Source organism: Lucilia cuprina, chromosome 2 (assembly GCF_022045245.1).
Source record: "Lucilia cuprina isolate Lc7/37 chromosome 2, ASM2204524v1, whole genome shotgun sequence".
Lineage (NCBI taxonomy): Eukaryota > Metazoa > Arthropoda > Insecta > Diptera > Calliphoridae > Lucilia > Lucilia cuprina.
In genome coordinates, this window is record NC_060950.1 from 63,657,507 (window position 1) to 63,670,752 (window position 13,246).

At 32.7% G+C, this 13,246-nt stretch overlaps 1 protein-coding gene across 7 annotated transcripts in view; it reads right to left on the reverse strand.

Annotated features, from left to right (window-relative positions):
- Nucleotides 1-529: 529 nt before the first annotated feature.
- The window catches only part of LOC111685447 (protein piccolo), a 45,867-nt gene continuing 33,150 nt past the window's right edge, over nucleotides 530-13,246 (reverse strand). For 5 of the 7 annotated variants that reach the window (XM_046945086.1, XM_046945087.1, XM_046945088.1 and 2 more), the window contains 6 exons: nucleotides 12,536-12,800; nucleotides 12,204-12,275; nucleotides 11,530-11,771; nucleotides 9,600-9,662; nucleotides 9,354-9,479; nucleotides 530-6,381 (listed from right to left, as the gene is read on the reverse strand). In XM_046945086.1, coding sequence (XP_046801042.1) covers nucleotides 1,031-6,381; nucleotides 9,354-9,479; nucleotides 9,600-9,662; nucleotides 11,530-11,771; nucleotides 12,204-12,275; nucleotides 12,536-12,800 — 6,119 coding nt within the window. In that variant the 3' untranslated portion in view covers nucleotides 530-1,030. The remainder of the gene's footprint in view (nucleotides 6,382-9,353; nucleotides 9,480-9,599; nucleotides 9,663-11,529; nucleotides 11,772-12,203; nucleotides 12,276-12,535; nucleotides 12,801-13,246) is intronic. The other 2 variants (XM_046945085.1, XM_046945084.1) reach the window with 2 other exon arrangements.

Consider the following 13,246-nt stretch of genomic DNA (forward strand, 5'->3'; position numbering starts at 1 on the left):
CTTATCGATCTATTCATTACCTAATGAATTGGGCATAGATAATATCGAAATTACAAACTGTGGAATAACAAATTTGTAGTGGCGCTCAGGAACGAATGATGTCTTTAAAAACTTTAATAAAAGTCTTGACATTTTCAATATTTTATCGCAAATATTTTAAGTTTTAAATAATAAAAATAAAAAACATTTAATAATTTATTTAGCTACAAGAAAGCTGGCAATTGATTAATTTAAATAATAATAAAACAAAATGCAATTACAATAAGTATTGTTTTTTTTTTGTAATTAAAAACGAAAAAGAAAAACGTATTAAATGAAATAGAATTTTGATAAATGTTTTAATTAATATAATTAATTTTTATATGTACCTTAGAATTTTTGAACATGGTTTTTTTGATTTTAGAAATTTGATTGACTGATTTATTTTTTATATTTTGGAGGAATTTACACAAATTAAAATGTGAGAGATTATTATTTTTTTGTTTTTGGTGGTGGAGGTAGTGGTGGTGCGTCATAATTTTTACATTTATTTTTGAAGGTAACAAACGAATTGTTTTGTGGAAATGTTTAATTTTTTTATTTATTTAACGAAACAATGAACGACAATTGATTGATCATAGCCTGGTAAATATACATATGTTAAATGTTATGAGGTGAGGATGATGATTGATGCGATTTGTGCGACATGTAGCTTAACTTTAAGTTTGAATTTGATTCAATTAAAAAAAATGCAAAAATTCGAACATAGTCCTAGTTCTAGGAACTGTTTTAAGATCATAATGCTTGTTTTTTTTTTGTGTTTCTTTAAGTTCATCTTTCGATTTCCTTTCCTGAAAAAATTCGTTGCTTTCGTTCGAGCACTACGACTAGAAGTTTGAACTGTGTGTTGTCAATTAAAATATACGTAAATGGCAGTAAAATCTAAACTTATATTCTACTTTTCCCCTGTATCTTAATTAAGTTGTAATACCAACTGTGTTTTTCTGAGAGCCCCAAATTTTCTTATTTCTTGTACCCCTTTAGACCTAAACTATGATTTTTTCCACTTGCCTATAGAACTTTCTCGCGACTGTCTAAAACATTCGGGACTTTTGCTGGTACGCATAGAAATTTCCGGTGATTCTGTTACTCTAGCCAAATTTATGGGTTTTGAACCTAATACTCTGGGACATCTGGCTGTCCAGGGACTGCGTCGTGAATCTTGCAGGGCCCTAAAAGATTTTGAGGGCACAATTTCCTCTGAGCCCTGAGCATCCGACCAAGTATTATAATAATCGGCATATGATTTATCTTTTTTCATATCGTTAGGTGTCATGGCCGGTGTAGAGTCCACCGAGGTATTCTCCAAGGAATCCAGTTCCTCTTCTAAAACTCTTTTGGCAGCTGCCTGCAGCTTTTCCATGGGTAATTTTTTAAAATGTGTGCTGTCACTTTTGAGCAATAAACTTTGCACCAATTCACTGACCAATTTATCACTAACCACCGACGATTTGTTGGCCGAGTGGCCCATTATGGGTGAGGCGGGACTATTGGGTGTTGAGGGATTATCAGCATCTATGCTGGTGTTTTTACGCAAAGGTAAAGATAAGCGTTCTCTTCTTTGGGTCATGGTTTCAGCCTCCGCCAAGGCTTTGGGATTTTGTTTACGCGTAATACTAACATTATGTATAATCTTCCTGCGACTGGGTTTAAATTGGAATTCATCGGCATTCTCATTGGCTTCCGCTACTTCAGGATCATCTTGCAAAAGTTTAAACAATCTTGAATGTGTGGCAGCTCTTTGATATGAAGACATTTTGCGTAATTCAGGGAAACTTTCTGATTCTGTATCGGTTTCCGAAAGTTGTTTATTCATATCGGTAACACCCGAATCATCTTCATCCATTTCGGATTCCGATCGCTGGGTACTGCTGTTGCGTGATAAAGAACTTTGTCTAGTATAACTTTCCACTGAGAGTGATTGATTTTTAATAGAATTTCTGCGTGAATCTGAAGTCTGTTCAACAGAACCACTTTCGAAAGCTGAAATGCGTGCTTTTACCGAGATTTTTCTTTCCTCATTAAATTTATTAACCTCCAAATCGGGCAAACCATTAGACAAACGTTTCAATGTGGGCTCAACATATACCTCTGGCAAAGGTGTTTCTTCCTTGATAGCTGTAGCTTCTGGTATTACTTGTGGAGTTTGTTCTTTAGCTAAAGTTTCTGGAATTGGTGCTGCCACAGTTTCCACTATTGTTTCCGCTTTCTGTTCTCCACTATCCTGTTGCAGAGCTTCACTTACAGCATCCCAATCCCATTTTTCATTTTCTTCTTCAATACAGGATGAACGTTGTGAGTTAATCCTACTGGTGCGCTCATAACGTTCCACACTTTGTTCTTTATTTTCATCTATGGAGGTGGTAAAGAAGGCCATGGCCTTTCTGTAATTATTACGCTTAATCTCCAATTCATCTCGTTCTGTTTTAACTTCTTCCATTGCCTGTGACATTTCTTGTTCTGTGGGTGGTGGAGGCCAGATGTCAACTTCAGGTTGTTCAGCGATTTCCGTTTCTTCTACTTGATTTATTTGTGCCGGTGGACACCACACTGTAGCCACAACTGCTTCGTGAACTGATATGGCATCATCATTATGCTCTTCTTCTGTTACTTCGGGGACTTCCTGTTGTGCCATTTCATCATATTCCTGAACCAAAGCCTTGTCTTCTTCTACAGCTGGATCTATAATTACTGGCTCTTCGCCTTTGTGAGCCTCTAAAGCTTCCCAAATATTGATATCCGCTGATGGAGGCTCATCGGGTAGTTTGGCATGAAAAGCTTTAGGTAAAACTGGTTTATAAGGTGTCTCGTCCACTGAATTATGACGTTCGCGTGAAGCCCAAAATGAGGCAGATTTATGGAAGGTAACATCATCATCATTGTCCTCTCTTTGGTGTTTGGCTTCGATCTCTGCCCAGAAATCAATTTCTTCATCAGTATCAACTTCTCGCGGTTCTTCTGGATACTTAAGAGGATCAAAGTGATCAGCTGTAGTGGGTATATTATCATCATTATACATACTACATTCCTGCTCTCCAAATGAGTTGATATAAGTTGGTGTTTGCTGCTGTTCTGTGAAGCTATTGTAATAAGCGGGTTCTTTAACAATGATCTTTGGTTCTGGCGATTTACGTGCTGGTTCAATTTGAGCCCAAAAATCTATTTCTTCAGTTTCTTCTGGCTCTTCAACTGGGATTTCTTCTACGTTTTCCTCCTCATAATGTACAGAAGCTATTTGTGGTTGTGGAACTTCCTTTACAAATGATCTGAGTACCGTTAAATTAAATTCAACTATAGTAATACATTCTGGTTCTGGTATAGGTTTTGCGGGCTCTACGGTTTTATTGGCTTCAGATACACTAGACCAGAAGGAGTTCTTAGCCGATTCTAATGATTTAAGTTTGCTTACTGTGGGTTTAATGGGTGGCAAATCTTCAACACGATCAGCCCAAATATCCACTACCTCTTCGGTGGTTTGCGCAATCGAAGAGCTTTCATTAAGTTCCGTATTTGTGTGTTTATTCCAGAATGTAAAGGATGGTTTCCTTACCTCAGCATCTTCATCACGTTGAGCCCAAATATCCTCAATTTCTTCTGGTTTAGAGTCTTCGATTTGGCTTTTAGTTTCTGTAGCTTCAATATGTTCTATTGGTTTGGAATAACGTTCCCAGAATGTAGGTTCTTTAGTTTCCACTGCTGTTGTTATTTCATTCTTCTCTTGTGATGCTATAGAAGAACTTTCTTGAGATGTTTGGACTTCAATTTGTGTTTCTGTTTTTTCGCTTTGTTGTGTGGATTTAGAATAGCGTTCCCAGAAGTTAGAATCTAAACCTGCTTTAGTTTCCTTAACTTCCTTCTTCTCCTCTTTAGGTATCGACGAACAACGATCCCAGAAACTAAATTTCGGCTTTTTAATCTCTTCTTGACTCTTGGAGGATTCTTCGTTTGTTTTGTTTTCCATTTCCATACTGCTGGAGTTTGTAGATGCTTTAGATTGTATGAATGTTTTTGTTTCTTCCTGCTTGGTTTCCACTGAAGTTTCCTCTTTTGTTTTCTGGGAGTATTTAGACCAGAAATTCATTTTGCTTTCTTTACTTTCTAAAGAAGTTTGCTCTTGTTCTATACTTTCTGATTTGTCTTCCTTTAGAATTTCCTGCTTTTGAGTTTCCTTGGCTGTTTCCTCCTTAGTTTCGGAGTAATTACTCCAGAAATTCACTTTAGTTTCCTTGCTCTCTAAGGAAGTTTGCTCTTTTTCCTTGTTTTCTTGAATTTCCTGCTTGTCAGATTCCTTAGCTGTTTCCTCCTTAGATTCCGTTGATTTACCCCAATAACTAGCTGACTGTTCCTTAATCTTTTGAGCCTGCATTTTGGTAGCCATTAATGTGGCAAAGAAATCCATTTCTTCAGGTGAACCAGCATTGTTAGCTGCTGCTGCTACTACAGTTGGTGTAGGTACAGTTACAGGCTTAGTTTCCTTAACTAAAGCTATATTATTGGTTAAGCCACCATTTATGGTTTCTGGGGCAAATTTATTGCGCATATTTAGAGACAAGGAAACCGAAACATCTTCCTGACTTGATTCAATCTTTTGCAAAGCTTCTTCGGGAAGAGACATATCTTCTATGGGATATAGTTCAGCCTTATTTTTATTTTCAACTTTAGCTTCCAATGAATTAGATTTGGAAGATTGTGTTAAAGAAATGGTAACACTGACATCACAATCATCATAATCATTGTCTTCGGAATCACTTTTAAGCGTAGCCACACTAAAGGAATTGCGTTTTTCAGCCAAAGAAATACTATTTCTTTTTTCCTCTATTTGGGATTTGCCCACCTCTACGGTGGCAATATTATCGGCATCTTTAGAGCTGCTAAAGGAGAATTTCAAAGGCAATCTTACGGTAACCGAGGTAGAATCTTCTTCATCATTTTCCTCGATTTGTCGTGGCAATTCATCGGGAGGATCATCTTTGTCTAGAGATAAATCATCGCTTTGTGTTGATCTATCGCCTCGTATCACTGTCTTTGCCATGTCACTACTCTTTTCCATTTCACTCTCTTCCTCATAGATCACACTAAGATTATCATCGATTATGAATCCTTCACTGTCAGATGTTTCCGATTCTTGCTCTATGTGCTCTTCTAATTCAAAATCATGCTGATGTTCATGAGTTTCTTCTTCATCTTCCTCTTCATCAAAGATATCACTTTCACCATCGGCTGTTGTTTCATCATCATCATCCGATTCAGATTCTGAACTAGAATCTTCTTCGCCTTGTTGGATTTTCTTTCCATTATATATTTGTATATTATTCACCGATCTTATAGATTTCAGAGGAACCGGCCCCTTTTTATCCATTTGCTTAGGTGTTATATCCGAATCTGAAGTTTCGGTTTCAGAATCCTTCTCTGATTCTGTCGCCATGGTAATTTGTACTGGTGATGTATTATCTTCTGGAGATTTCTGTTCGATATTCTTTTTATACGATTTCTTAGCTTGACGTTTGCTATTCAAATTATTCTCTATGCCCTTGGACATGTTCTGTAAATGTTGCGTTAAAATATCGACAACAGTACCCTTGGGAGGAGGATTTGACTTGAGTGAAGTAACATCTTCAATTTCTATGGACCCTTCCCTCTGTTTACGTGGTTCTTTTTCTACTTTAATATGATGTTTCATTATGACCTGAGAGGGTACATCATCGGTACTGGGTGTTATAATAATATCAGGCAATACACTGCTGGCCCTACTAGAACTTGAACTATGGCTATAACTAGGAGCTACGGGATAAGGATAAGCTAAATATGGAGGTGGGGGAGGCATGTAAGAAGGATACATATTTTGTAAATCATATTCGGAAGAAGGTTCTGTAGAACTATTACGATTTGATGGGAGAGCATATGGTGACATGTGTGGTGGTGGGGGATAGTAGGGATAATAATAGGCATAAGGTGGATAATGTGTAGGAGGATTAGATTGTTCGCCTGCTGACGACATGGGTTGTGGAGGTGGTGTGGCCGAATGCATTGGATAAGGATAATGCCAATTAGTAGGCACACCACTCTCACCATTCTGACCAGGCATATGAGTTGGGGGTGGTGGTGGTGGATACCAGGGATAACCATAGGGATATGGATAAGGGGGATAAGATAAAGGTTGTGATGGTGGTGGTGTGGGTGAGGGTGAAGATGAGAAAGCCAATTCTGAACTTATGGAAGTAGATGAACATGATGATACCGGCTCAGCCGTAGATGAAGTGGAAGCATATGAATGTCTATTACTTTCAGGTTTTGATACAATTTCGTTCATTTCGTTATTATTTTCACAATTTTCCTGTTCGTCTACATGAGTTTTTTTTTTTTTTTTTTTGCAATTACAATTTTTATTTTGTGATCATCGTGCATTTTGGGACAATATATAAAAATATAAAGGAAAAAGAGAAAAAAAAAAAAACAAAGATAATGAAATAAATTTTTGTTTTGATGAATTAAAAACATATGAAGTACAACAAAATTTTTTTGACATACAACACAAAAATACCGATTTCGATTTATGTGAAATTTCGAATATGTTTCAATGTAGTGTGAGGAAGTGAAGTTGTTTGGGGTGGGTGGTGTTGATGACGCTGGTGCTGGCTTTTGAATTGTTGATGTTGAAAGTAATTGTGAAAAAAGCACGTTGTATGTAAGTGTGTGCGATATTAATCCATTTTGGATAATTTTTTTTCCCAAGAATTTTTTTTAAGATTCATTTTTTTTCTTTTCAAATTGGGAGTTCGAAAGCTTTTGAAGGTTAAAAGCTTTCTATTGAGTAGAATCTTACAAAATTGTAATTATGTATATGAATAGTATAGACTTAATTCAGATCTATAGTCTGTACTACAGCATAGTCTGGACTATAGTTTTGTATTTAGTCTGGACTTGTTTTCTGTCTTGTTTAAAGTTTGAGCTATAGTCTGAACTATTGTCTCTTCAATAGTGTGGACTGCAACCATGTCTTTAGTCTGGACTAAGATCGTGTCTAAACTTTTGCCTATAGACTGGGCTGTTGTTTTGTATCTTGCCCATATCCTGGAATATAATATTATCTCTTATATATAGTCTGGAGTATAGCTTAGTCTATAGTCCTGTCTATAGCCTGAACTATAGTCTTGTCTATAGTTTGGCCTAAAGTCTTGTCTGTATTCTTATCTAAGGACTAAACTGTTGTCTTATCTAAGTCTTTTCTATAGTCTGGGCTGTAATCATGTCTATAGTCTGGACTGTAGTCTTGTCTGTAGTCTGGACTATAGTCTTGTCTAAAGTCTGGACTATATATAGTCTTGTCTAAAGTCTGGACTATAGTCTTGTCTATAGACTGGACTATAGTCTTGTCTATATTCTGGACTATAGTCTTATCTATAGTCTGGACTATAGTTTTGTCTATAGTCTGGACTATAGTGCAGTATATAGTCTTGTCTATATTCTGGACTATAGTCTTGTCAATAGTCTTGTTTATAGTCTGGACTATAGTACTGTCTATAGTCTGGACTATAGTATTGTCTATAGTCTGGACTATAGTATTGTCTATAGTCTGGACTATAGTATTGTCTATAGTCTGGACTATAGTATTGTCTATAGTCTGGACTATGGTACTGTCTATAGTCTGGACTATAGTCTTGTCTATAGTCTGGACTATAGTCTTGTCTATAGTCTGGACTATAGTCTTGTCTATAGTCTGGACTATAGTCTTGTCTATAGTCTGGACTATAGTCTTGTCTATAGTCTGGACTATAGTCTAGTCTAAAGTCTGGACTATAGTCTTGACTATAGTCTGGACTATAGTCTGGACTATAGTATTGTCTATAGTCTGGACTATAGTATTGTCTATAGTCTGGACTATAGTATTGTCTATAGTCTGGACTATGGTATTGTCTATAGTCTGGACTATAGTGTAGTCTATAGACTTGTCTATATTCTGGGCTATAGTCTTGTCTATAGTCTGGACTATAGTCTTGTCTGTAGTCTAGACTATAGTCTGGACTATAGTATTGTCTATAGTCTGGACTATGGTAATGTCTATAGTCTGGACTATAGTCTTGTCAATAGTCTGGACTATAGTCTTGTCTATAGTCTGGACTACTATAGTCTTGTCTATATTCTGGACTATAGTCTTGTCTATAGTCTGCCATATAGTCTTGTCTATAGTCTGCCATATAGTCTTGTCTATAGTCTGGACTTTAGCCTTGTCTATAGTTTGGACTATTGTCTGGACTATAGTCTTGTCTAAAGTATGAGTTGTAGTCGTGGCCTATAGTCTTGACAATAGCAAGTTTGTTCTATATCCTTTTCTATAGGGTGCAGTCTTGTCTATAGTCAGACCTATAGTCCTGTCTGGAATATAGTCCTTTCTATAGTCTTGACTATAATCTTGCCTGTAATCAGAGCTAGAATCTTGTTTGCAGTCTCGTCTATAGTCTGGCCTATAGTCTCTGAGTTAAAGTCTGAAATAAAGTCCTGTCAATAGTCTCGAGTATAATCTTGTCTTTAGTCTAGATTTTTTGTTTAAGTCTAAAGTATAGTCAATTGACTGGACTATGGAGTGGACTATAGTCCAGTTTATACTCTGAAAAATAGTTTGGTTTATATCTTCTAGTCTTTAATCTGATCAGATCTTTAGCAAATATCTTCAATTCAAGTTCAATATAAAAATAATTTATTTTTAGTAAAAAACATTAACGTGCATTAAAATTAAAAAAAAATTCTCCCAAATGGATTAATTAAATGTTCATTGGCATGATCTTAAGATTAACAAAAACGATCTTAATAAACTTAAACTATAAAAAAGAAAAAAAATTTAATAATTAAAAAAAAGAAACAGCAAACTTAAAAAAAATTATAAACAAAATATTTATTTTTAATAAACAAAAATCAGTTATCATTTAAAAGTAAGAAAAAAAGTTGCAATTAATTTTAAAACTATTTAAAAAAAGGTGAAATTTTCACTGTCTCTCTCTCTGACTTTTCTCACATATACTCTCCTATACAGTAATTAAATTAATTTGAAAAAAAATATTTATATTTCAAATGCAGATGAGTCAAATGTATAAATGTTTGTGAGAAATTGTAAGAATTTAAAAAAAAGAAGATCAAATGAAATAATGATATTTACAAATGTTGAATGAATTTCTTTTTGAGGTTAGAAAATGTTGTAATAAAGTTAAATAAACCTAAAATACTAAAGATGATTTTTAAATGATTTCAATAAAAATAAAACTAAAACTAAATAAAAGAAAAGCTTTTAAAAGTTGTATGAAAAAAAAAAGAAAACTTACCAGCATTTTCTGGTTGTGTCATGGCCTGTAAGATTTTAAATGATCGACTTGGTATAGCGCTACCGGTATATTTTTTCGGTTCGGTTATTTGTTGTTCACTGGGTGGTATATATTGTTGAGAGTTATCTTTGCAAACAAAAACAAAAAGAGAGTAAAAAGTTTGTTAGAATAAAATTTTCTCTTTAAACAAAAGTAAAACTAATTTCATTAAAACAAAAGAAAAAAAGCTTTTTTTTAAGCTTTTACCATAAAACGAGCGTTGTTGATTATATTTAAGAGCAGAAGGCGTTGTTGGTGCTGAGTAGTTACCTAAAATGAGAAACAAAAAAAGAGAGAAAGAGAGTAAATTTAATTAATATTTTCTTTTAAATTTTTCTCTTAGAAAATTTTTTATCTTATCAGTTTAGTCCTGGTTATTTTTTAAGTTTAAGTTAATCATTATTAATATTGTTTATTTTATTTTTAGTAAATTAATATTAAAATGAGTTAAACTCCATAACCAGCCATAAGCTTTTCAAAGCTTATTATAATGAATACAAAAAAAAAAAAATCAAGTCAAAACGTAGACAAAACACATTAGAGTAAAAAGAAAAAAAGTCAAATGAAATTTAATGAGTTTTAATATGTCCTTAAGAAACTGGCATAGTAAGCTTTTAAGCTTACTTTTATCAAAAGCTTAATGTAAATAAATTAAATGTTCCTTTGTCCTAGAAACAACTAAATTTTCGCAAACCTAGATTGAAAGTAAAAGTTTTGAATTAAAAAAAAAGCTTTAAATTTTCAAATTCTGATTAAAAGCTTTTATTGGAAAAGCTTTTACTTAAAGATCTTTAAGTTTTTATTAAAGAGCTTTTAAGGAGTCATTATAAATAAGCTCTATTAGTATAACATTTAAACTTTATTTAAAAAGCTTTTGAAGACTTAGAAATTATTATAAAGCTTTTGTAATTAATATCAATTTCTTTTTTAAGTATTTAGAGAAAGCCTTTTCGGCATTAAGAGAAAGCTCTTTAAGTGTTTTTAAAAAGCTCTTTTTAATTTCTAAAAAGCTCTTGACGTTTTTTCTAAAAAGCTTTTTAAGTTTTCTTTTTAAGATTTTTTAGTTTTTCTAAGAATCTCTTTATGCTTTTATAAAAATCTTATTAACTCTTAAAAAGCTTAATCCGTATCTTCCTAAACCTTTACAAAAAGCTCTTTAACATATTTATAAAAGGTTTTTTTACACTTTTTAAGCTTTTGTAATAGAATTTTGAAAGCTTTGTTTAGATAATATTAAACACTTTTGGGTTTAATGGTTTTATAAAAATCTTGTTTAGCTTTAAAAAGGCTTCAAACAATTGTTTTTAACATATTATAAAAAGCTTTTTATCTGTTTATAAAAAGCTTTTTAGTTTTTTATAAAAGAAAAGTTTTAAAACTTTAATAAAATGCTTTGTAAAAGCTTTTATGGAAAATTTTTTTAATTTTTAATAAAAAGCTTTAAAGTTAGAACTTTTATTAAAAGCTTTCACAATTTTTTTCTTTTTATAAAAAGTTTTAAATCTGTAAAAAAAGTTTTCAAGAAAGAACTTTTTAGTTATATTAGAAGCCTTATTCATGCTTCATGTGTTAAGCTTTTATTAAAAAGCTTCTCCTTTCTTTAGAAAACTGAAGTTTTCTTTTAATTATATAAAAAGCTTTTACGTTTTTATAAAAAGCTTTTATGTTTTTATAAAAATTAAATAAATTTTTAATAAAGGATTTCGAAAAAAATAACAACATTTTGTGAAAAAGCTCTAATCTTTCAGAAAAAAACTTTTATGTTATATTAAAAGCATTATTTATTCTTTATATGTTAAGCTTTTATTAGAAAGCTTTTCCTTTTTTTTAAATAAACGTTTTTTTTTTTACTTTTTTAAACAAATACTTTAAAAGTATTTGAAAAAGCTTTTTTAAAAGCTTTTAAGTAAAGGTTTTATATTAAAATTCTTATTCATTCTTCATCTTCTTAGTTTTTTCTTGATTTGAAACTTAAAGCTTTTTACCTCACACATAATCCTACTCTCTGCCCTACTGATACTCTATATCCAGACTACAAAATCTGTTCCAGAGATTCTTACCTATCTCTCTCTTACTCTTTCATTCTACGCACTCCTTTGTCTGTCATCTAGTTGTGCGTCTTCCTAGCGATGCTTACCTTGTTCGTGTCCAATTTGCATACGTCTCATTTGTTCGACTGTGGGACTATGACGGGCCTGTTGAGCGCTCATTTGACGTGCAAATGTTGGACGCTGCAATTGTGGTTCAACCGACTGTTGTTGCTGCTGCTGTTGTTGTTGTTGGTTTGCATTATCATCATTACTGCCATCATCGATAGTATCTGTGATTTTTTGTAAAATTCTAAAAGATTTCGATTGTACTGGTGGTGTACGTTGATCACTAAAATTATATGTGATTGATGATGTTGTGATGTGGGTGTGGTAGTGGTTGTTTATTTTTTTCGAGATGAATAAATAAAAATGAGATATTAGAGTTTTTTTTTTAAGAAGCCAAAAAGTAGTAAAGGTTAATAAAAGATTTGTAAAGATTATTTTTAAACCAATTAATAGTTTTTTTTAATAAGGCACACATCAGTACATTTAATATAAAATAATGAAAACTTTAGTAATAGTTTAGAACATAAATGAAAACCTGTGAAAGCTTTTTTTAACAAAAACGTTACAAATCTAAATGTCTTTATAAATTCATGAATAACTAAGTTAAAAGACACATAACATATAAACTAACTTCTAACTAACATTAACACACACACACATACAGGGAAGTTGAAAAGGATTTCGTTGTTGGGTTTTGGGGTTTTAAGAAAGCTACCTGAGTCGATTTTTTCTAAATCTGATCTCAGCCTCTAGTGGACAGTCATATACTACTAGATTGTAATCCCCACTTTATTTTCATACAAAAACAATTTTCAATTGATTTTGGTTTTATTTATTTTTTTTGGAGGGGGTTTTAAAGCATATACAATTATAAATACATACAGCAAAAGAATAAATAGAGAGAAAAAGCTTTATTAGTAAAAGTTTAAAGAAGAAGAAAAAAAGCTTTTAACTTTTTTAAATGGTTAAATTTAAGAGAGAAAAATAAATATTCAACAAAGCTTTACTTTAATATCTCACTTATAAAATAATTTCTTTTCAACTTACTTTTGTATGACGATGGGTGTCTTTGAAATGGGTCCCCGAGTACCGTCATTATTTTCCAAAGCAATTGGTATTATATGTGTTTTATTGCCCGTTGCTACATTATTTTGAGTTTGTTGCACCATACGTGGTGCATTCAATTGTTGCAATGTTGGTGACATTACACGTTGGGGTTGTGATTGTTGTTGTTGTTGCTGCTGGCCAAAATTGTTGTAACCCTGATCTACGAATTGATTGGGTGTACGTACAACATAACCGGGAGCAGGGGCTGAAAAAAAGAGGAAGGAAAAATGTATTATTAGTTTTAAGTTGTGATGAATTTCTATAGAAAAATTCATCATAATGTGAACCACTTTTCTATGGAAAAGTTCATCACAATGTGAACAACTTTTCTATGACAAAGTTCATCACAATATGAACAACTTTTCTATAGAAAAGTTAAACACAATGTGAACAGCTTTTCTATATAACAGTTGAAAAACTTTTCTATAGAAAAGTTCATCACAATGTGAACAACTTTTCTATAGAAAAGTTCATCACAATGTGAACAACTTTTCTATAGAAAAGTTCATCACAATGTGAACAACTTTTCTATAGAAAAGTTCATCACAATGTGAACAACTTTTCTATAGAAAAGTTCATCACAATGTGAACAACTTTTCTATAGAAAAGTTCATCACAATGTGAACATCTTTTCTATAGAAAAGTTCATCA